Below are 23,591 nucleotides of genomic sequence, written 5' to 3'. Positions count from 1 at the left end.
AATCTCCTCCAGGCGAGTACGAGGCACTTGACCTGGGGCACTGCCAGGTGGGCCGTCCCTACAGAGAGCACTTCACCATGACCAATCACAGCACCAGCACGGCCCTGAGGTTCGAGTGGCCCGCCCCCACGCCCCACATCACCTTCTCTCCACAGGTAATGGCAAAGAGAGTAATGCCATGACAAAAAAAAACATACAACTGCAATAAGACGTGTGTTACTAGGCCATCGACCTGGTCACTCGTGCGTGACCTCCTCCTCCTCCTCCTCCTCCCCCTCCTCCTCCCCCTCCCCCTCCCCCCCCCCCCCCCTCCTCCTCCTCCTCCTCCTCCCCCTCCCCCTCCCCCTCCCCCTCCTCCCCCTCCCCCTCCTCATCCTCCTCCTCTTCCTCCTCCTCCTCCTCCTCCTCAGGCAGGCCACCTCCACGCCGGCTGCTCTAAGGAGGTCAGCCTGGCCTTCTGCTCCCCTCTGCCGGTGACCCTGGCAGCCCAGGGCTCGGTGGCGAGGCTGTGCTCGGTGGAGTTTGACCGGCCCACCGAGGAGGTGGTTGACTGGGACGACCGGCAACGCACGGCCCATCTGCCCCTGGTTCCCTCTGGTGGTCCCCAGCAGCCCGCCAACAACCAGGTACAGTATGTCCACCATCGCTGTGATACACACATGGAACCCAAAGGGACAGTTTTTTTAATAGGTGTGTGTGTGTGTCATTGTGTGTGTGTATGTGTCTGTGTTTATCTGTGTGTGTGTGTGTGTGTGTGTGTGTGTGTCTGTCTGTGTCTCATTGTGTCATTGTGTGTGTGTGTGTGTGTGTGTGTGTGTGTGTGTGTGTGTGTGTGTGTGTGTGTGTGTGTGTGTGTGTGTGTGTGTGTGTGTGTGTGTGTGTGTGTGTGTGTCATTCTGTGTGTGTGTGTGGGTGGTGCAGTCGGAGCCTGAGCCCCCCTGCTCTGTGGTGGAGGGCTCCCAGAGGGAGCTGGAGCTGAGGGTCAGCGCCGTGTGTGACTACGCCATGTTCCTCTGCGACGGGGAAGCGGTCCGCTTCAAAGACACCATGCTCTACCAGACCAGGGTCTCCCAGTGAGTCTCCGGGTCCACCTTTGTCAATAATGCAGATTTTGAGGTCTCTGTACGAGTGGCCTGAGTCCCACTTGGAGTTGTGCTTGGTTTATGGGTTCTGTAAAAACGGGTTGGTCTGTTGGAGCCTGGAACGGGTGACAGTTGAACTGTTTGGTCCCCTACATATGTCTGTGTGCACAGACTGACGATCAGGAACCAGGGGGTGGTCCAGCTGGAGTATTCATGGAAGGTCGTCATGGACCCCGACGACAGCGCTGAAAGAGGTGCTGTGGAGCTTCTATTAAGGGACTTTTATCTTTTCCTCTTGGGGGCGAGGGTCAGGGGGGTGACAATAATATTTGGCCTGTTAAGCCCTTTGAGACTGTACCGGTGATAAGGGCTATATAAATACAATGTTATTGATTCTATACCATCTCTGACTGAGCTTTGAAGCAGACTGTTGTCTGTGATCTTCTGCAGCCGCTGTGAGTCCCAGCTCCCGGCCTGGGAGCCCCGGGGGGGCGGCACCTTCCACAGCCCGGCCCTCCAGCGCCCTGGCCGGCTTCACGTGTCTCCTGGGGGACCCGAAGCTCCCTCCCTTCACCGTGGAGCCCCACGTGGGGAGTGTGGGCCCCGGGGTCTCCCAGACCTTCAGCGTCCATTTCTGCCCTCTGGCGGTGGCCATCTACTCAGGAAGGCTGGTCTGCAGGTAAGGGTTGTACTGTTTCCATCAATGACCTATTTATAAAAAGAAAATAACAACATTTAGCAATGGGCATGATTGGGAGTGATTTGAAAATCAAAACAGCTATGAACTGCTACAGGGGGGAAAGAGAAAGGCCAATAGGTTTAATGTTCGCAAACACTTCGTGTTTATGTCTACTTAGAAATGGCTTTTGGGTTATATCAATATTTGATCGTTTGTGGCCATGTTTAAGGTTACATTGGTCATACTTTTCAGTCCCCCTCTCTCACGGTCTGATGTATTCCCAGATGGGGAGGTCCCTGTGAAACCATGGTATACTTTAAGGGTATTTGATTCAGAAATGTCAATGTTTGTAGGTGCTGAAGAGGGGAAAGTCCCACTGCAGTAGATTCTGCATTTTGTTTCATGCTGACGCTTCCTGCTGGATAAGATGAGAAAAAAGACAGGGCTGGAGGTCTTTAATTGAGCCTGACACCAATGTCGTAACACTCATTTAATATTTGTTCTCCCACTGTTTGCATGCGTGTGTGTGTGTGTGTGTGTGTGTGTGTGTGTGTGTGTGTGTGTGTGTGTGTGTGTGTGTGTGTGTGTGTGTGTGTGCGTGTGTGTGTGTGTGTGTGTGTGTGTGTGTGTGTGTGTGTGTGTGTTTCGCGGCTCCAGCATCCCCAACCTGCAGGAGGGGGTCCTTGCCCCCAGCATGCCGGTGTTGGGCCGCTGCCTGCTGCCCCACGTCCACTTCCAGCTCGTCAAATCAGATTACATCAGCGGGCTGCACGCCCCCTGGGACCCCCACACCAGGGTCGTAGAGTTCCACTCCGTCGGCCTGTCCGTGTCCACCACCAGGTGGCGCTGTCTTGTCTTTCAAATCGTTCAGCACTTTTTTTTTTTACTGGTTTACAAACATCTTACCGGGTACAACAACTTGTCATGAAATGTAAGGATTTTGTGTGTGTGTGTGTGTGTGTGTGCGTGTGTGCGTGTGTGTGTGTGTGTGTGTGCGTGTGTGTGTGTGTGGTTATCCGTCCGTTTTTCCAGGAAATTTGCGGTGATGAATCCCACCAGTCAGCCCTACTCCTTCCAGTGGGTGTGTAAAGACACGGAGCCATGCCCCTTCCGCTGTCTGACCCCCGGTGGCAGCATCCCGCCTGGGAAGAGAGTAGAGGTACGAGACAGAGATGTAGTAACGTCGGTCCACCATCCAGAATGCCATCCGATGATGAGCTCGCTCCCAGGCTTCTCACCGCAGGACAGAGCGCATGAATGTACCATGATGGCAGTAGTGAGGGTGGGACTTCCAGGCTTCAGAGAGAGGGACATCTGCTTCAGTCACATGGCTTTAGCGGCGGGAGAAAGGGCGGGACACCTCCGATCCATTTCCATTATCCCAACGGATGTTGCTTTGTAATTTGCTTCTCCTTGTCTTTGTTGTTCTACTTCTCATGTGCTTATTCTTCTCACTTCGGGGCTGTTCACTGAAGCAAGGCGTTATCTTATATAACAAAGGGAGTAAGAGAAGGGGCATTTGGTTACGGTAGACTAGACAAATGATTCAGGAGCATCTCCCAGCCTCTCTGTTCACCAGCGTTACACTCTGTGTCCCCTCCCTGGGGGGGTCTTCTGTGTGGATCAGGTGTGTTGGGAGTACGTGTCGGAGCAGCTCGGCCTGGTGGAGTCATGGTGGGATTTCCTGGTGGAGGCGTTGGGCCTCTCCGTTCCCCTCCTGCTGGCGGGCTCCACCAGGGAACCACTGGTGTACCTGGACACAGCCCACCTGGACCTGGGGGACATCCTCGTAGGTCAGTATCAAACGCACACACCGACCCCCACACACATACACAATCAGCCATTCAGTATGTTCAATATTTAAGGTGGAGACTAAAAGAGGATACAATGAGGAAATTAATTGAAGAGCTAGTGAACCCTAATCGGTTTAATTATTTATTTTTTGGGGGTAGCATCTTCTTCTAAAACTCTCAGCCAAAAACATACATTCTTGAGACACATTTTGTGTCTCATAGTGCTCGAATTCCAGCTGAAACAGCGGGTTCTCTGGCTCTTTAAATGTCTTTCTTGGAATATTTCCTTAAATGTTATCGCGACTGAGTACACACTTCAACACCCATCAGCCGAAGCTTGGATTAGAACAATATATAACGTGTGTGTGTGTGTGTGTGTGTGTGTGTGTGTGTGTGTGTGTGTGTGTGTGTGTGTGTGTGTGTGTGTGTGTGTGTGTGTGTGTGTGTGTGTGTGTGTGTGTGTGTGCGCGCGCAGGGCGGCGGATGGAAAACACCGTGCATCTGGTGAACTTTGAGGAGTGCGTGCTCCACTTCTCTGTACTGCAGTCGTCCCTCAACTCCGAAGACCACCTGCACAGTCTCACCGTGCAGCCCACCTCTGGCACCGTGGGGCCCGGGGACAGGTGACGGAGATCACACACATCGGATCGCACATGCGTGCGCATACGTACTCGGGCCCCCACACATCGATTTTGGGCTTTTCAAAATGGTCAGATGTGATGGACAATTGCAGTTTTCGCAATTTGATGCATGTGGTTACCTTTAATACGACACTGTCGGCCGAGTAGACGGTCCTTCAATGGGGCCCAGGAAACATTCACCTACACACTGCTTAAAGCACAGGGCCAAGGACACATTCACCTACACACTGCTTAAAGACTGGGGTCCAGGACACATTCACCTACACACTGCTTAAAGACTGGGATCCAGGAAACATTCACCTGCACACTGCTTCAAGGCTGGGGTCCAGGACACTTTCAACTACACACTGCTTAAAGCACAGGGCCAAGGACACATTCACCTACAGACTCCTTAAAGAAGGGGGGCCGTACTTGTGCCAGACCACCTCTGAAGGTGGTAAGAGTGAACGGACCTCAATGTGTCTGCAATGCGTCCTGGGTACATTCACTGTACTTAGAGCTTTCCACTTGAGATCAGATCAGCCAAAATGCATGTTAGTGCCAGGTGTGGACAGGGCCAGACACACACACACACACACACACACACACACACACACACACACACACACACACACACACACACACACACACACACACACACACACACACACACACACTGATCAAAAGGAATTAGAGGAAACAAACAACAGTGGTACTTCAATGTTGATTTCAACAATGAGTAATAGTAATAGATCCGTCTATTCCCTCCTATGCTGTTGCCTCGGTGAACGCTGCAGACTGCCGCTGTCATTGTGTGTGGTGGCCGCAGGGGAGGGCTGCTTGAGGTTCAGACCCGTGCTGAGGGTGAGGGGCAAGACGCAGCCGCTGACCCTCAACGTCAAGGCCGACGGCTACGCCATGGCCGCCCGGCTGAAGCTCCGGAGCCCGGCAGGGAAGGAGAGGGAGGTCCAAGCAGGGGAGCAACCCCACCTGCTCCACTTTGGAGAGGTTGACACACACGCACATGCACGCACGCACACACGTGCACACACACACACACATGCACGCACGCACACACACACATACGTGCACACACACACAAACACACACTATGTCTACCCCTCTCTTTGTTTTTTTACATGCAGATGTTTGATTAACACTGCTTCATGATTTGAGATTCAGCTGTTATTCAGGCTTTCAGTCTGGCCCAATATTAATTTCATGCTAGATCATGAATCATCCAATTAAGCAATTGTGAATGGACTGATGGCGAAACCTATTCCAGACATTTCAGTGTGTTTTTCTTTTCAGGTGGACCTGAGGGACACATCTAGCTTCACCTTCCTGCTGTACAACATTGGGAGGTTTAGTATGTGTGTGACCTTTGACCTGGAAGGTCCCCCAGAGCTGCTGCAGCACTTGGAGGCGAAGCCCGGTCAGGAGGCCGTTGTGGAGGTCAGCCAACAGCTGAATGCCACGCTCTGCTTCCGTCCACACAGAAAATGCTCCCTCCAAGGGGTCCGGCTCCACGCCAAGGTGAGACCGGCGCTCGTTGATGAATGTGTTCCAGCTATGTCTACTTCTGGTGCTTTTGCAAACCACACCGTCACCTTGATCTGTGGACATCAATGTACACACATACATACATGTCAGCAGGGTCCCGGTCAGACCAGACTAATAGATTGATGTGGTGCAGTCAAATCTTGTGTAGTCTTGGTAAGACCTTACTAATCGATTGATATAGTCCAGCCATGTGATCATTCATTCATAGAGTAGGCTTACAGTATTATGTATGTAAGTGTTTTGGGGTTAGCCCTCACGCTAACCTTCGTAGCATGGCACCAACTTCTGAAATCGCTCTCATTGTTGGTGGATGGTGCAGCATGTGGTACGATATACCAACAAACCAGGGCTTGATCTAGCCCTCTCTCTCTCTCTGTGTCTCTGTCTGTCTGTCTCTTTCCCTTTCTCCCTCCATCCCTCCCTCCATTTCTCAGGTGAGGCATGGCCCGACGTTCACCTTTGCGGTGAGTGGCAGTGGCGCGCCCTCCAGCCTCCACTTCTCATTCACCCAACACAACTTTGGAAAATGCTTCGTCCACGCGGCGGGCATTGCGCCGGCCCGCCAGACCCTTCTCATCAGCAACACCAATAACAGGCCTATCAGGTGTGTTTGGGCGGGGGGGGCGGTCAGGGTTTTCTGTACAGAGAGGACACAGCACTGGGATGTCTGGACCTCCGGCCCCTCTTTGTTTGGTCATGTATTCTCAGAGTGAATGCAGGTCATAGAAGAGCCCGTTGATCATGCTGAATTAGGCCTGCAGGGCTACTCACACTCCACATACATGGGCCAGTTTTGTGGACCGTGTTTGTGGATGCCTACCTATTGTTTAGGCTGGGAGTTGAAGGCCTATCCTACCCCCTGCCATGTCAGTGACACTAACCGGTTGACGCGTTTCCTCCTGGATCCTCGGCTCCAGTGTCCAGTGCCTGTTCGCCAACACCCCCCACCTGGAGCTGGACTTCAAAGCAGAGACGCTTCCGTCGGGGGGCGCTGCCGAGGCAAGGCTCACCTTCCTCCCGCGAGAGGCGCGGCGCTACAAGGACAAGCTCACCTTCGTGGTGGGCCAGGGGACCAAACAAGTGGTGGAGATCCGGGGCCAGGGCATGGAGGTCAAGGTCAGCCAGGCCACGAGCTGCGCTAGGGGCTTCCATAGGGAGTTTGGGGTCCACTGCCTTGCTGAAGGATGTGTGTGTGTGTGTGTGTGTGTGTGTGTGCGTGTGCGTGCGTGTGTGTGCGTGTGTGTGTGTGTGTGTGTCCAGCTGGAGGTGGAGGACCCCAGCCAGGAGAAGGTGGACCTGGGCTCGGTGCCGCCGGGCCAACGGGTGAAGAGGCAGGTTTGGGTGGTCAACCGCACCCCCTCCGACCTCACCTTCTCCATGCAGTTCAACACACAGCCCCCGCTGGACCCCAGGGTAGGGAGTTCCCCACACACACACAAGGCCGCCATCGTTTTGGTAGCTTTAGTTTCTGTGCTACTTCTTCCAAAGAGCTTCAGCCCTGTTGCTTGTCAACTTCCCCCACCTCGTTTCCTATTCATTATTTCTTTCATGGTTTTTAATATACACTGTATGCAATTCACTCTTTCAGTGTGTTTCTATGGAACTAGCACGGAGTTGGAGGTACTAAGCCTGATAATATCTCTGGATTCCCTCCTCCTCTGCTCCAAACACACATTATTCCTTCCCCCGTAATACCGTCAATCCGGCATGAAGGCCTGGCATAAAGCAAGTGCTAGGCTTGATATTTCTGAGGTAATGGAGAAATACTGAGCAGTGAGCAGGGATGTTTCCCTTTGCCGTTAAAGCGAGGCTTTTAAATAATAACAGTTTTGTATCATAACTTTATTTTTTCCGCACTTTTCAAGTTACTAAGTATTTTGTGTCGAGACATGTACAAAGCAACAAGTGTCTAGGGAACTATGCAGTGTTCGTCAATTGGATATAAATATCTTTGGTGTTTTCATATCAGCATTCATTATTCTAGAATGACATGGTGTTGTTTTTCCAATAGGAACAATCTCATGTGTATCTCATGTGTATCTCATGTGTGAACAATCTATCTGAGAGATGCTGTAGCCCAGGTGGTGCCCTAAAGTCCTCCCATTAACCTCTGTTTCTCCTCCTCCTCCCTTCCTCACTGCACACCTCTCCGCTGCACTCACCTCTCCTCCTTCCTCCTCCTTCCTCCTCCTTCCTCCTCCTCACTCCCCATCTCTCCTCCTCACTCCTCCTCACTCCTCACCTCTCCTCACCTCTCCTCACCTCTCCTCACCTCTCCTCATCTCTCCTCCTCACTCCTCATCTCTCCTCATCTCCCCTCCTCACTCCTCACCTCTCCTCACCTCTCCTCATCTCTCCTCCTCACTCATCACCACTCCTCCTCACTCCTCACCTCTCCTCACCTCTCCTCACCTCTCCTCATCTCTCCTCCTCACTCCTCATCTCTCCTCACCTCTCCTCATCTCTCCTCCTCACTCCTCATCTCCTCGACTCTCCTCTACACTCCTCCTCACTCCTCCTCTATCCTCCTCCTCCTCCCCCCTCACCCCTCCATGCTCTGCTCCAGGTGCTGTCCGTGTCCCCTGCGGGTGAGGTCACCCTCAAGGCTCTGGTTGGCCGCTGTGTGGTGGAGCTCCTCTGGGCGCCCCACAAGCGGGCGGCCCCCTTCACGGCCCAGCTGCGGGCAGAGTGCATGGGCACGCAGCACACCCTGCTGACCGCGCGGGGCCGCTGCCAGGTAGACACCTTAATCAATGAATACATTCTAAATATTTATTTTTTTGTAAATCATGTTTTTTCTAATCATATTTAATCAACCTGTTATCATAATTATATTGAGGTTTAGGGTGTTTCTCGGATGTTTCTCTCTCTGTTGTTCATGAGGATTGACACAGGTTGATCGTGCTCCACTCTAAATGTCTTCCCCCTGAGCAGCACAGCGGTGTTCTGAGCTCTTTCCCCTGGTCCGTGCAGTGTGTGGAGGTGCGGCTGGACCCAGACTACCTGGCCTTCGGGGCGGTGATGCAGCGCTGCATGTTGGCCAAGAGGCTGGTCCTGAGGAACCACGGAGACATCGGGGCGGGGTCGGTACCGTGCACGCTGCACACTGCAGTGGAGCGCATCAGCTCTCCCTCAACGTATCGATCCGACTCACTTACAATGGGGATGGTCTTGAAACAGAAGAACAAATAATTGAATTGTATTTGTGTCTCTGCCAATGCAGAGACAGTGAGGCTCCATCCTCGTCTTTTTCTTCAATCTTTGAAATAAAATATACATTGCTAGGGGTTGTGCTATCTTACCATGCATGGCACTTATTGACACTGTTCTACGTATATCACAGGTTCAGATGGGAGACAGAGAGCTTTTCTCCAGAGCTTTCCATCAAGCCAGATGCAGGCTACATCAGCCCAGGCTCAGAGCTCCCCTTTGACCTTACCTTTGCCCCCGTGGAGCTCAGCAACCCCAAGACATACGCACATCTGACGTGCTCCATAGAGGGCTCTCCTGCTCCAGTGACCCTCACCGTCGCCGGCGCCTGTATTCCCCCCGCCGTCGCCAAAGAGGTAGGATCAATGCCCATGTCATTGCGCACACCCCTTTATTACACTATGGTAGCCCACCCTCTGCTCTCTTTAAATTCTTTCTAAAATAATAGGTTGGAGACCAGTGTTCTATCTGGTTAAAGGGCTAGTCATTCCAAACCATGGGTGGGGGGGTTGTTTGAAAGGTGGCGTGTGTTAGTGAGTGGCATCTACCGCTGAGGGTTGCACATTCAACCAACGGAATTATTCAAACAACTTTCATTCGAGTAAGCGAATTGTAACACTGTCAGATGAAAAGGAAAAGGCCAAGCGTTTTAGGAAGGAGGGGGGGGTTGTGTTTACCCAATTGCGACGACCCATTTGTGAGGATTTTTAAGTAGCTTGGAGCATTGTAATCCACCATGTTGTATATGAAATGTGCCGCACACTGTGGTTTTATACCAGTGCCTCAAATAGCCAGTGAAGGCAGGCCTAATGCTCCGTCCTTTCACCATACTATACAATGTATGAATCTATCGGTGTATATATTCTATACATATACTATATATACTATAACTATGTATAACTATATATATATACATATTGTGGCAAGCAGCACGGGAATGATGAGACGGGAGCCTAGGTTACAGAGCACCTATTATGCTTTTTATAACGATGATTTTATAACGATTTATTGTGCAGGCCTACCCCCAACCCCACGATGCCTTGCGGCACAAGGAACACGATATATACACAATATGTATATATAGTTATATAGAGTAATCCAAGTGTAAAATTGTGTAGCGAATGGCAGCAAACGGATGAGGGGAATAATGATAAGTAGGTGCAAATTGGAATAAATGGGTTGCACACTTGTACACAAATTGACTTTCAAGCTTGCATAGGTGTGAAATAGTTATTTTAATTCTTGTCAAGAGTCCATTAATATCCCCAACATTGCTATGGGCCCCACACATGCATGTTTTAAGACACAATGTCTTTCCATAGTGACCAATATTTTAAGATGCATTACCCAACCATGATCAAAAAAACATTACTTCCACTAACATGTGTGTGGAACGGAGACGGTTATGCAATGTGATGGTACGTTTTTCATGCTGCTGTCAAGATGATTGATCAATTCATATAACAGATAGCAGTAGGTCTATGAATGTAATTTACCACTGTGCATGCAATAAGAGGACAAAAGCTGAACAAGCCAGACATCCCGGCATATGTGAACAGTTCCTTATAGCTCTGTGATTTTGCGTTGACCCACGATTGGAACTGTCAAAGGACCTTGACTTGGGAACTATGACCTATAGTTGTAAAGACCAAATTATGTATTTATAATATGTATAAATCCATCAAGGATCCTCATCACTTGACATTTGGCTACCTGATGCTGTTGCAGAGCAATCTGCAATCCTACCGTTATATGACTCAATTCTACACTCTGGACCTTTATTATGTCTTAAGTTGCACTTGTTCGTAGACATGGGGATAAAAAATGTTGATCTCATAGTTGTTGTTGAGCCGCTGTGATCACTTACACTTTAAAGGTACAATTCTGAATTGGCCAGGAACAGTTATCAAGGTAGTGTTTTCCTTTGAAGATGGCAATTTCATGCTTTGGCATTTGCAAGTAAAAAAGCCCACAGCCTGCCTCTGTGGAAGGGCCGGTGTCTCTGGGCTGCTGCTCCAGTCTGAGTCAGACACCAGCACCACATTATAGACCAGGCTGTTCTGCCCGCTGAGCTCAACAGCTTTAATACCCTCGCCCAGTGGCTTCACTTCAGGGTAGAGTTAAATAATCTCAACTACCGTAGCTCCCAGGATATAAACCTTCAGTGAGTATAGCACCGTGCTGAGTCTATAGCACCGTGGAGAGTCTATAGCACGGTGCTGAGTCTATACCACCGTGGAGAGTCTATAGCACCGTGGAGAGTCTATAGCACCGTGGAGGGTCTATAGCACCAGTCTATACCACCGTGGAGAGTCTATAGCACGGTGCTGAGTCTATAGCACCGTGGAGAGTCTATAGCACGGTGCTGAGTCTATACCACCGTGGAGAGTCTATAGCACCGTGGAGAGTCTATAGCACCGTGGAGAGTCTATAGCGCCGTGGAGAGTCTATAGCACCGTGGAGAGTCTATAGCACCGTGGAGAGTCTATAGCACCGTGGAGAGTCTATAGCGCCGTGGAGAGTCTATAGCACCGTGGAGAGTCTATAGCACCGAGGAGAGTCTATAGCGCCGTGGAGAGTCTATAGCACCGTGGAGAGTCTATAGCGCCGTGGAGAGTCTATAGCGCCGTGGAGAGTCTATAGTGAGTCTATAGCACCGTGGAGAGTCTATAGCACCGTGGAGAGTCTATAGTGAGTCTATAGCACCGTGGAGAGTCTATAGCACCGTGGAGAGTCTATAGCACCGTGGAGAGTCTATAGCACCGTGGAGAGTCTATAGTGAGTCTATAGCACCGTGGAGAGTCTATAGCACCGTGGAGAGTCTATAGTGACTCTATAGCACCGTGGAGAGTCTATAGCACCGTGGAGAGTCTATAGCACCGTGGAGAGTCTATAGTGAGTCTATACCACCATGGAGAGTCTATAGCACCGTGGAGAGTCTATAGTGAGTCTATACCACCATGGAGAGTCTATAGCACCGTGGTGTATTAATAGAACCAAGCTGATTCAACATGAACAGCAGGTCTATCTTTCTTAATCTTTGTCATTCTGCACAAATAAAAAAACCTCCACAGTTTGACCCAACCCCAATAGAGGGAACACAATCCAGAAACCTCAAACATCAAACAACATCTCCTCCTGAGGCCCGGCTGTCCTCCTCCCCCCTCTGGTCCAGGTGTTGTCCTTCTGCTGCCCGGTCCGCGGCTCCCGCACCCAGAGCCTGTTGGTGTCCAACCCCAGCGCCCAGCGCTGGAGCCTGCAGCCCAGCGTGGAGGGCGAGCACTGGAGCGCCGCGCCCGTCCTCCTCCTGGAGCCGCTGCAGACCAAGAGCTACCCCGTCACCTACGCCCCGCGGACCATGGCCGCCCCGGGCACCAAGCACGTGGTACGGCAGGCCGCCCCTCTGGAGAGGCGGTCGTGACGGGTTGCATAATGCAGGAGATGACTGGGGTTTAACCTGGGGTGGAATTGACTAATGTGGAGCGGTGTGGAGCAGATGCTTTAATGCACAATGGTTATAAAGTGGCTTTTCAGTTATGCACGTGCTGACGCTGCTTGGTAAAACGTATTCTATAATATGCTTTAACATCTTGATGTCTAGGCGAAAGCTAAAGCTAAATGGTCTCTCTTTGCCTCTCTCTCTGTCTGTCTTTCTGTCTCTCTCTGCCGCTCCCTCTGTCTCTTTATTCATGTCTCTGTATTCATGTCTCTCTCCCTCCCCCTCTGTGTGTGTGTGTCTCTCTCTCTCGCTCTCCCAGGGTTCTGTGTTCATTTGTTTCCCTGATGGATCTGGGCAGCTCTACTCTCTGCAAGGATCCGCCGAGCCCCCTAAACCCGAGGCCACCATTAGCCGCGAGCTGCTTGCCAAGACCCGGCACACGGAGCTGCTGCCCGTGCACAACTGGCTCAGCAAGCTGCAGAGGTTTGTCACGCACAGACACACACAACAGCGGAGCCCATTTGGTGCTGATGTACAATATACACACAGACAGCATGTGTTGACGTGGGAAACACTGTCACACACATGCAGTCAAGGTTGTAGTTGTGACAGGTATGCTTGTTTCTTTCTAGCACTGTAAATCCTCAGTGTTTCTGTGTTTGTTTCTCAGTAAAATTATTGTTTCTGCGTATGTTTCTCTGTAAAATATGGGGGTTTCTGTGCATGTTTCTCTATCAAATGAGTGTTTCTGTGTATGTTTCTCTGTAAAATGAGTGTGCTTCTGTGTATGTTTCTCTGTAAAATAAGGGGGTTTCTCTGCATGTTTCTCTATAAAATGAGTGTGTTTTTGCGTATGTCCTTGAAATTAGGTGTTTCCATGTCTTTCAGGTTCAAGGTGGTGATAGAGATTCTGAAGCCGGACAAACCCGATGCGACAGTGTCTCTGAGGGGCCTGGACTACGTGGACGTGGCTCCTCTGGCCACCAGGGACTACAAGTTATTGTTCTACTCCTGCAAGGAGGGCCTGGTGCAGACCAAGGTCTGGGCTCATGGCCATCAGCTATCTTCTCACCTCAGTCTCTTGTCTTGCTTCTGTTTGAGGCCCAGTATTCCAGCCTGACGTTGTTGTAGCCTATGTAGGGACCAGCGCCGTGCAGACACAGTTGGCAGTCAGCAAATGAGCGCAGGACATACCACCACAGTACTACAACAACTTCAGGCCCGAGGGCACTGTAGCCAATGAGGGCAAAGGGGCAGTGGCAACGCCAGCCACGAGTCTATGCACGAGCCTGGGTGCTGTGCATCACTAGAGGACGGGGGGGAGGGGGAGGCGTGGTGGGGGGGGGGGGGTGAAAGTGATGGTGGGAGGGCTGTTGTGCGCATGTGTTCCCCTTCGAAGGGGTCTCCTCGTTGTAGCCTCGACTCCTCGTTGACCACGCCCCCCTCGCCCCCCCCCCAGGTGACGTTCCTCAGCGAGCCCTCGGGCGAGTACCTCTTCTACGTGCTGAGCTTCAGGGCGCCGCGCACCGCGCCGGCGGGGGCGGTGGAGCTCAGCGCCACCGTGCGGCAGACGGCCTCGTCCAGCGTGCGGCTGGAGAACCCCCTGGCCGTGTCCGTCATCCTCAACGCCGAGTGCTCGTGTCCCAACATCAGCGTGCCCCTGCAGCACACGCTGCCCGGCCTGTCCCAGGTGGGGACTAACGGATCAAGACCAACGGAATCTTTATAGACCACGTGTTTCCTTTCTGTTTGAGCTCATGCTGTTGTGTCGGGTTTTGCGTGCGTGTGTTTCTATGTCTGTGTCCTCGTGTCCATGTATGTGTCTCTCCTCCCCAGGGGGAGGTGGTCTTTGAGTTCCACCCCCTCTTTGCGGGCGTGTCCACAGCGGCGCTCAGCCTCTCCTGCATTGAGCTGGGCTCCTTCCGCTACGAGCTGCTCCTCAGGGCCCTGGCCGCGCCGCCGGAGCCCCCGATCCTCTTCCAGGTCCCGCTGGGCGGCCACCACATGGGCCACGCCAAGTTCACCAACTACTCCCGCAGCAAGGCGGAGTACACCTGCAAGGTGAGGCCCCGGGCCCTCAGCCCGGCTCCCTGATACAACCCTGAGTGGGTCAGATACAGTGTGCCCTTATACACAGCTTCATATACTTATTCATCATCAACGCAAAAATGGATGTATATATACTGTATATAGTTAGCTTTTGTAACTATTTACATCCCCACCCTCCCATCCTATTTCCTCTCTCCTCCCCTCTTCTTCCCCACCCTCCCATCCTATTTCCCCTCCCCTCTCCCCCCCCCGCCCTCCGCCCCAGACGGACAATGATGACTTCCTGGTGGAGAAGGGCCTGGTCACGCCGCTGGGTTCCCAGGCGGGCTCTGAGGTCCGTGTGGAGCTCTGCTTTGAGCCCCATCAGCTGGGCGAGTCCAGGGCCCTGCTGAGCGTGTCCTCCCTGCTAGGGGGCGAGTACGTCTTCCCCCTCAGGGGCATCTGCGTGGGCCCGAGGCCCCAGGGCCCGTTCAGCATCCGGACCGGTACAAGCGTCACCATCCCTTTCAAGAATGTCTTCCTGCATCACAGCGCCTTCTCCTACCAGGTGAGAGTCGGGCCGGGAGGGGGGGTCCCCTGAGGCCCCACGGGGTACAGGACAGTGCCTTAATATACGATATACATCTGAGACATAGGTCTCATGCACGTTCTGGCACTTAGTACTCGGCAGCGTGTAGCATCTTATCCGAGCTATCTTTGGTGTATACTGGAATGGGTTGACCTAGCAATTGTTAGTGCTTGGCACATCCTTACTGTACCGACAGCGATATATTGTTGTTTGTCTTTCTACTGACAAACGTACTTATTGTGTGTCGCGTTGGATAAAGCATCTGCTAAAGGCCCTAAAGATAAAATGTTAATGTACTGTTACACTCGCAAATGCAGGGGGGTTGCATATGAGTCCACACATTAACTGTGAACTAACTCCTCAGTCTGGTAGGCTGTAGCTGATGAGTCAACACATTAACTGTGAACTAACTCCTCAGTCTGGTAGGCTGAGGCTGATGAGTCAACACATTAACTGTGAACTAACTCCTCAGTCTGGTGGGCTGTAGCTGATGAGTCCACACATTAACTATGAACTAACTCCTCAGTCTGGTAGGCTGTAGCTAATGAGTCAACACATTAACTGTGAACTAACTCCTCAGTCTGGTAGGCTGTAGCTGTATCACATTCAGTAACAAGTAGGACTAACATACCCTTCTCCTTCTACAGGTAAAGTTCCCCCTGGCTAGTTGTATAAAACCTGCCCTATGTTGGTATTCAGCTGTCCCATTAGCAGCCGCTAATGGCTTGAGTTGTAGCTACAGTTGTTACTACATGATGTAGCAACAACTGTAGCTACAGTTGTTACTACATCATGTGTCTTACTCCCAATAAAACCATTTATAGAGGAAGATTGGATTGGCGCCTTTCTACTCTTGAAATACCTTTTAGTTCAGATACTTTTGAATGGCCTTAAAGGGAATCGCCCAGATATCGGTGGATTGGTGTTTGCCTGCCTTACTCAGACTAGTTGTTTATTGCCAAATGCACCATCGTGCTTCCAGAAGGTGAGACCGCTGGGTTAGCAGACTTGCAGAGATACAGTAGCCTAGCTCCTGTTCATGTGAGGGGTCTACACTTTTAATTACTTTCCAATAATTTCCAATGGGTTCCACCAGTAACACAACAAGATGCTCTTTATCTACAAACACAGATGATTCAGCACTTTATATCATATTTTATAAGGCTGCCTCTTATGCGTCGATGAAAGGTTACCCTCTGTGTAGAGTACCCAGCCAGACACAGCTGATCATATAACTGACAGCTTACCCTCTGTGTAGAGTACCCAGCCAGACACAGCTGATCATATAACTGACAGGTTACCCTCTGTGTAGAGTACCCAGCCAGACGCAGCTGATCATATAACTGACAGGTTACCCTCAGTGTAGAGTACCCAGCCAGACGCAGCTGATCATATAACTGACCTCTGTATAGACATGTGCCAGTGGTGCATCACAGGTTGCCGAATCATAACAGCGCAGAAAATGTTGCTAATTATCTGTGTGTTTTTCAAATCCAGCAAAACTCACCTTTTAGAAGCAAAATTATGAAAGTGAAATCAAACGACTCGCCTTGAATCTGGGGAAGACAGGCAAACGCCAAAACCACAGACATCTGGGTGCATCCCTTTAATATCTGCAGTAGAACCGTGGGAGTGAACAGCACTGAGGCCTGCGCTGTGTAAAGGGATTCCTGGGGCATAACGGGGCCTCGTGGTCTCTCCTACAGGTAGACAATCCGTGCTTCACGGTGAAAGGGGCCGAAACCATCCGGTCTAAAAAGAGCCAGAACATCCTGGTGACGTTCGAGGCCCCGGCGGCCGGGCCCCAGGGCCGCTGGCAGGGCAAGCTCAACATCTGCAGCGTCCCCTCAGAGGGCCAGGGGCCACCCCACTGCTGGGTCTTCTACCTGAGGGGCCACGACCCCGATGCCACGTAGACACACACACAAACACACACACACGCACGCACGCACGCACGCACGCACGCACGCACGCACGCACACACACACACACACACACACACACACACACACACACACACACACACACACACACACACACACACACACACACACACACACACACACACACACAGGCATAAACACATGCACATATGCAAATAAAATAAATTGTCAACAAATTGTTTGCACTGTTCTTGCACTCCATTCAAATGTTTACTATTTATACGAGATAGTCCTTTGTGTCAGACAAAATGCTTTATTTTATTTTTCCTAGCAATAAATCTATTTTTTGTGCACCTGCTGTGTTATTAAATCGAATATGGACGCATAACTTAAAGTTGAAAATCAGAACAGGAACAGCTGTTATGCATGTACATTATTTATTGTTATGTGCCATCGGCCATATGGGAGCTGTCCTAAATTACACAATAAATAGTTTACAAAAAAAAACAGGGTGTCTCTCATTAACATCAGTAACCACAAGGGGGCAATCATGTCCAATAGTCTCCCTAGCTAGGTCCCCACAGCACTAGATGGCAATGTATTGGTCTTTGCTCCATGGTTAATTAGTCAAGGTACCTAACCAGGCAAACCGTCAATCTGTATTGTTAACATAATTTCAACCATTAAGAGCTTGTCAATAGGCCTTAGGCCAAACAACACCGTTGTTTGGCGATAAATCATCCCTCTTCTAGCGTGTTTGTTCGAGAAAATAAAAACACATTTAGTGGAGAGCAAACCGTTTTCACCATCCCTCCTGCCTTTCCTTCCCTCCCAGACCAGGGTCCGACCTGCTCCTCATAGGCTCCGCTGCGGAGCAAGACCCATGAACCTGCCCACTGACCACAGGTTCAGTGGTCAGGTTCATGGGTCTTGCTCCGAGCAGTGGTATTGAGATGGTTCCTTAACACTTGACATGTGTTTCCCCTCTGCTGCATTTGTGTTGTTATAGGGATACACAGATCATATGGATCATCTGCATACTAGTTACAATGAGAGAGAGAGAGAGAGTGAGGGAGAGGGACTATTTCTGATGTGGTTCACTGGAGCTCTCTCTCTTCTCTCCATCTTTACAACTCTTCCTGACAGCACCATTAAGCGTTGATGTCCTCCAATATTAATTGAAAAGCCCCTTTCACAGAGCGTAGGACAAACAGTTGTTGCTCATAACTCTAGGTATGGTCCTGCTTTTTTAATTTACCAGGACACCGGTTGTGGGCTAAATCAGTACCCCTGTTCGCCCAGCCAATGTTAATACTTGGGGCTACACTGTGTTTACCTGCTAGGACGTCTCTTGGAAAAAGGTAAATGGTCATTTATCTTCACTAGTTTAGTCTCCTGGTAGTAATAATAATAATAATAATAATAATAAATGAAATGTATATAGCGCTTAATATGGTACTCTAAGACGCTTCACATTTTGCCCAATCAAAACTATATAAAACAGACTAGGAATAAAAGAAAAACAGGTTAAACATGAAGACTAAGGTGGGAGTTAGGTGGGGAAGGCTAGTGTGAAAAGTGTGTACACAAAGTGTGCTAGTGTGGTACACAAAGTTAGCAGACCCAAAATAGTTATGAGCGACACTGTTAGTCCGATGCCTCGGAAAAGGGAAAGGGTGTATTGAATAGAGGCTGGGTACCATTTTTTTTTAATACTCAAAGAGTGCATTTACATGACAAAGGCTACTTAATGACAGTAACTCAACTGCAGTTAGTGAGATGGATGGACAGATGGATATATATATATATATATATATATATATACATATATATCTAATATATATATATAAATATATATGTATATATGAGAGAGATAGAAAGGTTGATAGATGGAGTGGATGTGTGTTGGGGTGGTGGGTGTGTTTTCGGGGTCGATGATGTAAGATGGGAGGGGTGCGCCTTTCCCCCCATAGAGCGCACCATGTACGCTACGCAGCAAAAGGATGTGTGAGCAGGCAGCGCGCTATTGCAGGGACGGCGTCCACAAACTGCTCAACAAAGAACAAGCCAAACTCCGGGCCCAGGACAGCAAAGACCAGCCACCAAACCCCGTAGCCGACCTGGTGCTGGACAGCGAGTCCGCGACGGCAGCACAGACCGGAAACAGCGGCGCTCAGCCCGGTGGTATCGACGGGCTCGTCCGCTGGATCGTAACCAAGATGAGTGACAACAAGAACATCTCCAGCCGGGAATTCGCCGGCAGCCGGGAGGAGGTCGCCGTGGCTCAGGAGCATTTTTACGCTCCTGAACCGCGCAAAGGCATCGCCGTCATTCTAGACGTGAGTGTTGAATCTGTAATATATACGGACCTGTGGTTCACTTCTCTGCTCACTGGTGGTGCTGGACAGACTGACTGACTGAGGGATCGGTGTCTTCAAAAAACGAGAACTTGTGCGCAAAGACGCACGGCTGTATATTGGCAAAAAGGTCGCGCTGCTGCGTTGACGCGACTAAAGTGGTGAGAAGGTAGCCGAAGTTTGCATGACATGAGACTCTAAACGACACATTACATCAAGGGATTTGCCCAAATCCAAATGAAACAAAACCAAAAACCTGGATAAAAAATGATTTCTCTCTTTATGCGTCTTCTATGGCTCCTTTACATAGGAGACGTAGAAGACTCCTACTCTACACTTGCTGGGCTATTACGTAATATTCTCACTAAATCATATGGGTAACATTATACCGACAGTTCCTCCTCGCTATCGGGCTGGACTGCATATCGATCCCTGTGAGCTGATGTTCCATCGTGCATCTCAGTGTCTGTCTACCCTGTTCGACTGCTACTCGATCTTTTCATAGGCTAATGCTTTTCTTTTTTTTAAACAAATATGTAGTCCAAGTTGTTGATCAATTTTTCTCGATGTTTACTCGTCTGAACACATGACATTACCTCGGACAGTATAGCAGTTCGACCTGTGTTGCAGATCTCCGCGTCGCTGGAGGACGCAGTCTACTACTGTAGTAGAATTGAATAATTGATGAAGCTTTTCCACTTTGCGTTGCAATCATGGCGCGCAATAAGGACTGCTGAGGATTCGCCCAGAATGTATCGTTCAGGACGATGATCACAGGGTGCCAATGGACATCGATTATCGATGTTTATTTTTCCTTAATCAAAACTTTTTCGCACACTCGGTTTTAGGGGTTTACAACTTTGCAGGAAATCAGTTCAGTCGCATCATTGACCCCAACCTAGATATCTACTTTTAAGAGAAGAAGAAGGGGCATGGAAACTAATTATGCTCTAGACCTGCAGGGCTTACAATATCCTAGTAAAATAATAACGGTGTGTGTGTGTGTGTGTGTGTGTGTGTGTGTGTGTGTGTGTGTGTGTGTGTGTGTGTGTGTGTGTGTGTGTGTGTGTGTGTGTGTGTGTGTGTGTGTGTGTGTGAAATAAAGTTACAATTAGTATTAATAAAATGATTTTGCTCTGTTCAATGTTGATGATCCATATTGGAAATCTCTAAAATGGTCAACGGGTTTCCAGTTTGTCACCACTTCTCCTTTCTCAAAGAGAGGCAATGAAAATGGCCCTTGGCCAGACACCAACTGCATAATTACCATAGTATTACTGCAATATCCACTCATGATTCCTTGGATATCCAGTGACATTGACATGAATCGAGTGACTTCTATTTGCATTATGGATCTGGTGGTAGAGAAGATCTCCGTTTTATTTGGTTGGTGAACATTTACATAAGGAATAATGGGTTTTATGAGGCTATAAAAGAGGGGTGTAATCTCAGCCTCATGGCGGTGGATCCTCCCCTGATACATTGACACAGGGATGGAGTTTCTTTCTGTTTATGAGTCATTTAAGTTCTAATTCATTTTTGCTTTTTTATTGTAACACATGATTATTATCATAACTTGGAGGACTCTAGCCCCTTATAAGATTTCTATTTTCTGTAATCATTCTAGATTCCCAATGAGTGTGTGTGTTATGTGCGTGCGTGTGTTGTTTCTCTCGCTCCTCCCCCGCCCACTGTTCGCGCTACCATCCCAGCCTTAATGTTTCACAAGGAAGAGTTTGATAATAAAGATTGCTGAAGACGAGGGAAAACACGACTCTTAAGTTTGCCTATCAATCATTGAACATTTAAATGAATGAATGAAAAAAAAATGAATGAAGTAATTCGATTTTCAGCAGTAGGTTATTTTAATGTTACGGTTCATTTTACACACGTATGAGTCCCCGATTGTGCGTTAAAGGGTGTGAAACCGGGTCGCTCCCTGTATCTACCCGTCCTCTTTCAACTCTGATCCATGACTGAAGGATGTGATTGTCTACCGCACCTACTGGTATCTAGGAGTAGCATGACATCTCTCTCCCATGGAAGGATCTTTTTATAAAGATTGGAGCTATCGACCACGTCTTCCCCATCGGCGCTCTCGCTCTCTCGCTCTCGCTCTCTCTCTCTCTCTCTCTCTCTCTCTCTCTCTCTCTCTCTCTCTCTGTCTCTGTCTCTGTCTCTGTCTCTCTGTCTCTCTGTCTCTCTCTCTCTGTCTCACTCTCTCTCTCTCACACTCTCTCCGTCTCTGAACTAAATGAAGAATTAGGAGACTGCATAAAATCGTAGGATTATATTCGTATATCTCAAACACACACCATTGCACATTCTAGCTAATTTAAATAATTATTCGTCTGGAAAAACTCTTAACAAAATTAATTCCTTTTTGCCGACTTGAAGCCTACAGAGCAGGTCTAATTCTATGCCTTTCATATTTATGACAATGCATCAATTATGTTGTACCGTGTTTTTAAGAATAGTCTATAAACTAATACTTTATAACAACTATAGATGTATATAAACTCCTGAATGCACAAGTGCTCTTCTTTATGTTGTCATAAATACTGCTGGCTAAGCCTGGCTCCTGTCGAGGGGAACCCACGTGTATGTACTTACCTTACACCTGAGAGTGGAGAGAATATTTTCAATAGGTTACGAAAAAAAATAATGATAGTCCAATAAATCATCTAAGGAGTGCATAGTTTATGGAAGAGTCATACTGTAAGGGGCAGATAGGGCCAGCCGTTCACACCTCTTGAAAGCTTTAGGTTAACTATGGGATTTTTCCCAACCTTGACCCTATTGTTCTTTTATTTTGGGTCTGAGTGACTAATGTGGACAATGTGTTTAAATGTGTCCAGTATTGGTATAGGTCCAGTATAGGGCTCATTCAGAACAAATGGGGCGTTGCAGCGATTACCACAAACTGCCTCTGCCATGTGGGAGAGTCACTTCATGGCCCATCTGCGTCACGTTGTGAATTTAAACCACTCCTTCCTGGCAGGGTTGCTCAGCTCTGGAAAGGACAACACGGTGGCACTCAGTCTCTCTTCCATCTTCACAGTTTATCTGTAAACAGCGGAATGCTACAATGCAAACATTCCATGACAAACAAGGTTCTTCTTCCCGTGGGTGTCTTTGGTCTGAGCGCCGGCTTACGTGATTGGCCACCGCAACATGACGTCGGTTGTGTTTTTCCAATAGTTGATTCTGTTGAAACTATTCACTGCATGTTGCCTTCATGTGGCCCCCACTGCCGCAGCTAATCGCACTGTCCCCGTTCGAATGAGTCACTTTAAAGTCCTACCTCTGGATATAGAAGAATTCTCTAGTCACATAAGAGCCCTACGTCTGGCTCTAGGAGACGTCTCTACTCACTTCAGAGCCCTATGTCTTGCTCTAGGAGACGTCTCTACTCACTTCAGAGCCCTACGTCTGGCTCTGGAGACGTCTCTACTCACTTTAGAGCCCAAAGTCCCCCCGATGGGAGTTCAGGTTGAGACATCCAGAAGTCATCCTTTATAGAATCATCAGATTAAAGAAACTAAAACCTACAAGAGTGAAATGTACAATTTCAATTGTTCAAGTGTTGTTAGTGCCGACTGCTATAAGATAACATGTTTCTAAGCCCTGCAGGGGAAATTCACAGGTTCACACCAGTGAAAGTGTACAGAACAGTGCAAATCCCAAATACAAGCTTAACAGAAAAATTATACTGCATACTGCAATATCTTCAAAAGAACTAACACTGCTCTCTCCTCTGCTTTTTCCTCATCAGATATTCCGAAGAGCTGATAAAGACGGTAAGTCATCCAGGATTTTTCTTTCCATAAAGTAAAACAAAAAGAAGGCATATTTAATAGAGGTGCCCTTGTTGTGACTCCTTCCTATGCAGAATAAAACGTTCCCAATTGTCATGGCATCCCTGCTCAATTCAGCAGTAATTTCAGTCAATACGGATATGATGTAATGATGTCACTCACTCACTATGATATGATATTGGGGGATTTTGGTCTCTCTCTCTCTCTCTCTCTCTCTCTCTCTCTCTCTCTCTCTCTCTCTCTCTCTCTCTCTCTCTCTCTCTCTCTCTCTCTCTCTCTCTCTCTCTCTCTCTCTCTCTCTCTCTCTCTCTCTCTCTCTCTCTCACAACACACACACCCAACCCACCAAATCCACCAAAGTCCGCCAAATCTCCACCAAATCACGCATTTCGACAGTCCGAACCCTCACGGGATCCTTTGCAGCACATGGAACACGGCGACCACGCCCCCGGCCATCACAATACCATGTGTCCGGGAAGCCTAACCCTCGCACACGGGTACTCAATTAACCGATGCTCAGACGTCCAATC

The 23,591-nt window shown here is 49.2% G+C and overlaps 2 protein-coding genes across 2 annotated transcripts in view; both read left to right on the top strand.

Annotated features, from left to right (window-relative positions):
• Positions 1 to 17,387, top strand: part of hydin (HYDIN axonemal central pair apparatus protein) — a 77,558-nt gene extending 60,171 nt beyond the window's left edge. The window contains exons 69-92 of the mRNA XM_060061589.1: positions 13 to 155; positions 411 to 626; positions 922 to 1,073; positions 1,254 to 1,336; positions 1,533 to 1,761; positions 2,278 to 2,601; positions 2,794 to 2,920; positions 3,389 to 3,554; positions 4,030 to 4,177; positions 4,972 to 5,182; positions 5,486 to 5,710; positions 6,172 to 6,341; positions 6,655 to 6,853; positions 6,998 to 7,150; positions 8,304 to 8,474; positions 8,711 to 8,820; positions 9,081 to 9,303; positions 12,123 to 12,332; positions 12,706 to 12,869; positions 13,275 to 13,425; positions 13,846 to 14,076; positions 14,223 to 14,447; positions 14,701 to 14,982; positions 16,710 to 17,387. Coding sequence (XP_059917572.1) covers positions 13 to 155; positions 411 to 626; positions 922 to 1,073; positions 1,254 to 1,336; positions 1,533 to 1,761; positions 2,278 to 2,601; positions 2,794 to 2,920; positions 3,389 to 3,554; positions 4,030 to 4,177; positions 4,972 to 5,182; positions 5,486 to 5,710; positions 6,172 to 6,341; positions 6,655 to 6,853; positions 6,998 to 7,150; positions 8,304 to 8,474; positions 8,711 to 8,820; positions 9,081 to 9,303; positions 12,123 to 12,332; positions 12,706 to 12,869; positions 13,275 to 13,425; positions 13,846 to 14,076; positions 14,223 to 14,447; positions 14,701 to 14,982; positions 16,710 to 16,919 — 4,523 coding nt within the window. The 3' untranslated portion in view covers positions 16,920 to 17,387. The remainder of the gene's footprint in view (positions 1 to 12; positions 156 to 410; positions 627 to 921; positions 1,074 to 1,253; positions 1,337 to 1,532; positions 1,762 to 2,277; positions 2,602 to 2,793; positions 2,921 to 3,388; positions 3,555 to 4,029; positions 4,178 to 4,971; positions 5,183 to 5,485; positions 5,711 to 6,171; positions 6,342 to 6,654; positions 6,854 to 6,997; positions 7,151 to 8,303; positions 8,475 to 8,710; positions 8,821 to 9,080; positions 9,304 to 12,122; positions 12,333 to 12,705; positions 12,870 to 13,274; positions 13,426 to 13,845; positions 14,077 to 14,222; positions 14,448 to 14,700; positions 14,983 to 16,709) is intronic.
• A 1,453-nt stretch (positions 17,388 to 18,840) lies between these two features.
• necab2 (N-terminal EF-hand calcium binding protein 2) overlaps positions 18,841 to 23,591 on the top strand; it is a 46,036-nt gene continuing 41,285 nt past the window's right edge. Inside the window, exons 1-2 of the mRNA XM_060061588.1 lie at positions 18,841 to 19,225; positions 23,019 to 23,074. Of these exons, the coding sequence (XP_059917571.1) occupies positions 18,890 to 19,225; positions 23,019 to 23,074 (392 nt within the window). The 5' untranslated portion in view covers positions 18,841 to 18,889. The remainder of the gene's footprint in view (positions 19,226 to 23,018; positions 23,075 to 23,591) is intronic.

The sequence above is a fragment of the Gadus macrocephalus genome, chromosome 9 (genome assembly GCF_031168955.1).
Source record: "Gadus macrocephalus chromosome 9, ASM3116895v1".
Taxonomy (NCBI): domain Eukaryota; kingdom Metazoa; phylum Chordata; class Actinopteri; order Gadiformes; family Gadidae; genus Gadus; species Gadus macrocephalus.
This window is presented reverse-complemented; position numbering and strand designations above follow the sequence as displayed.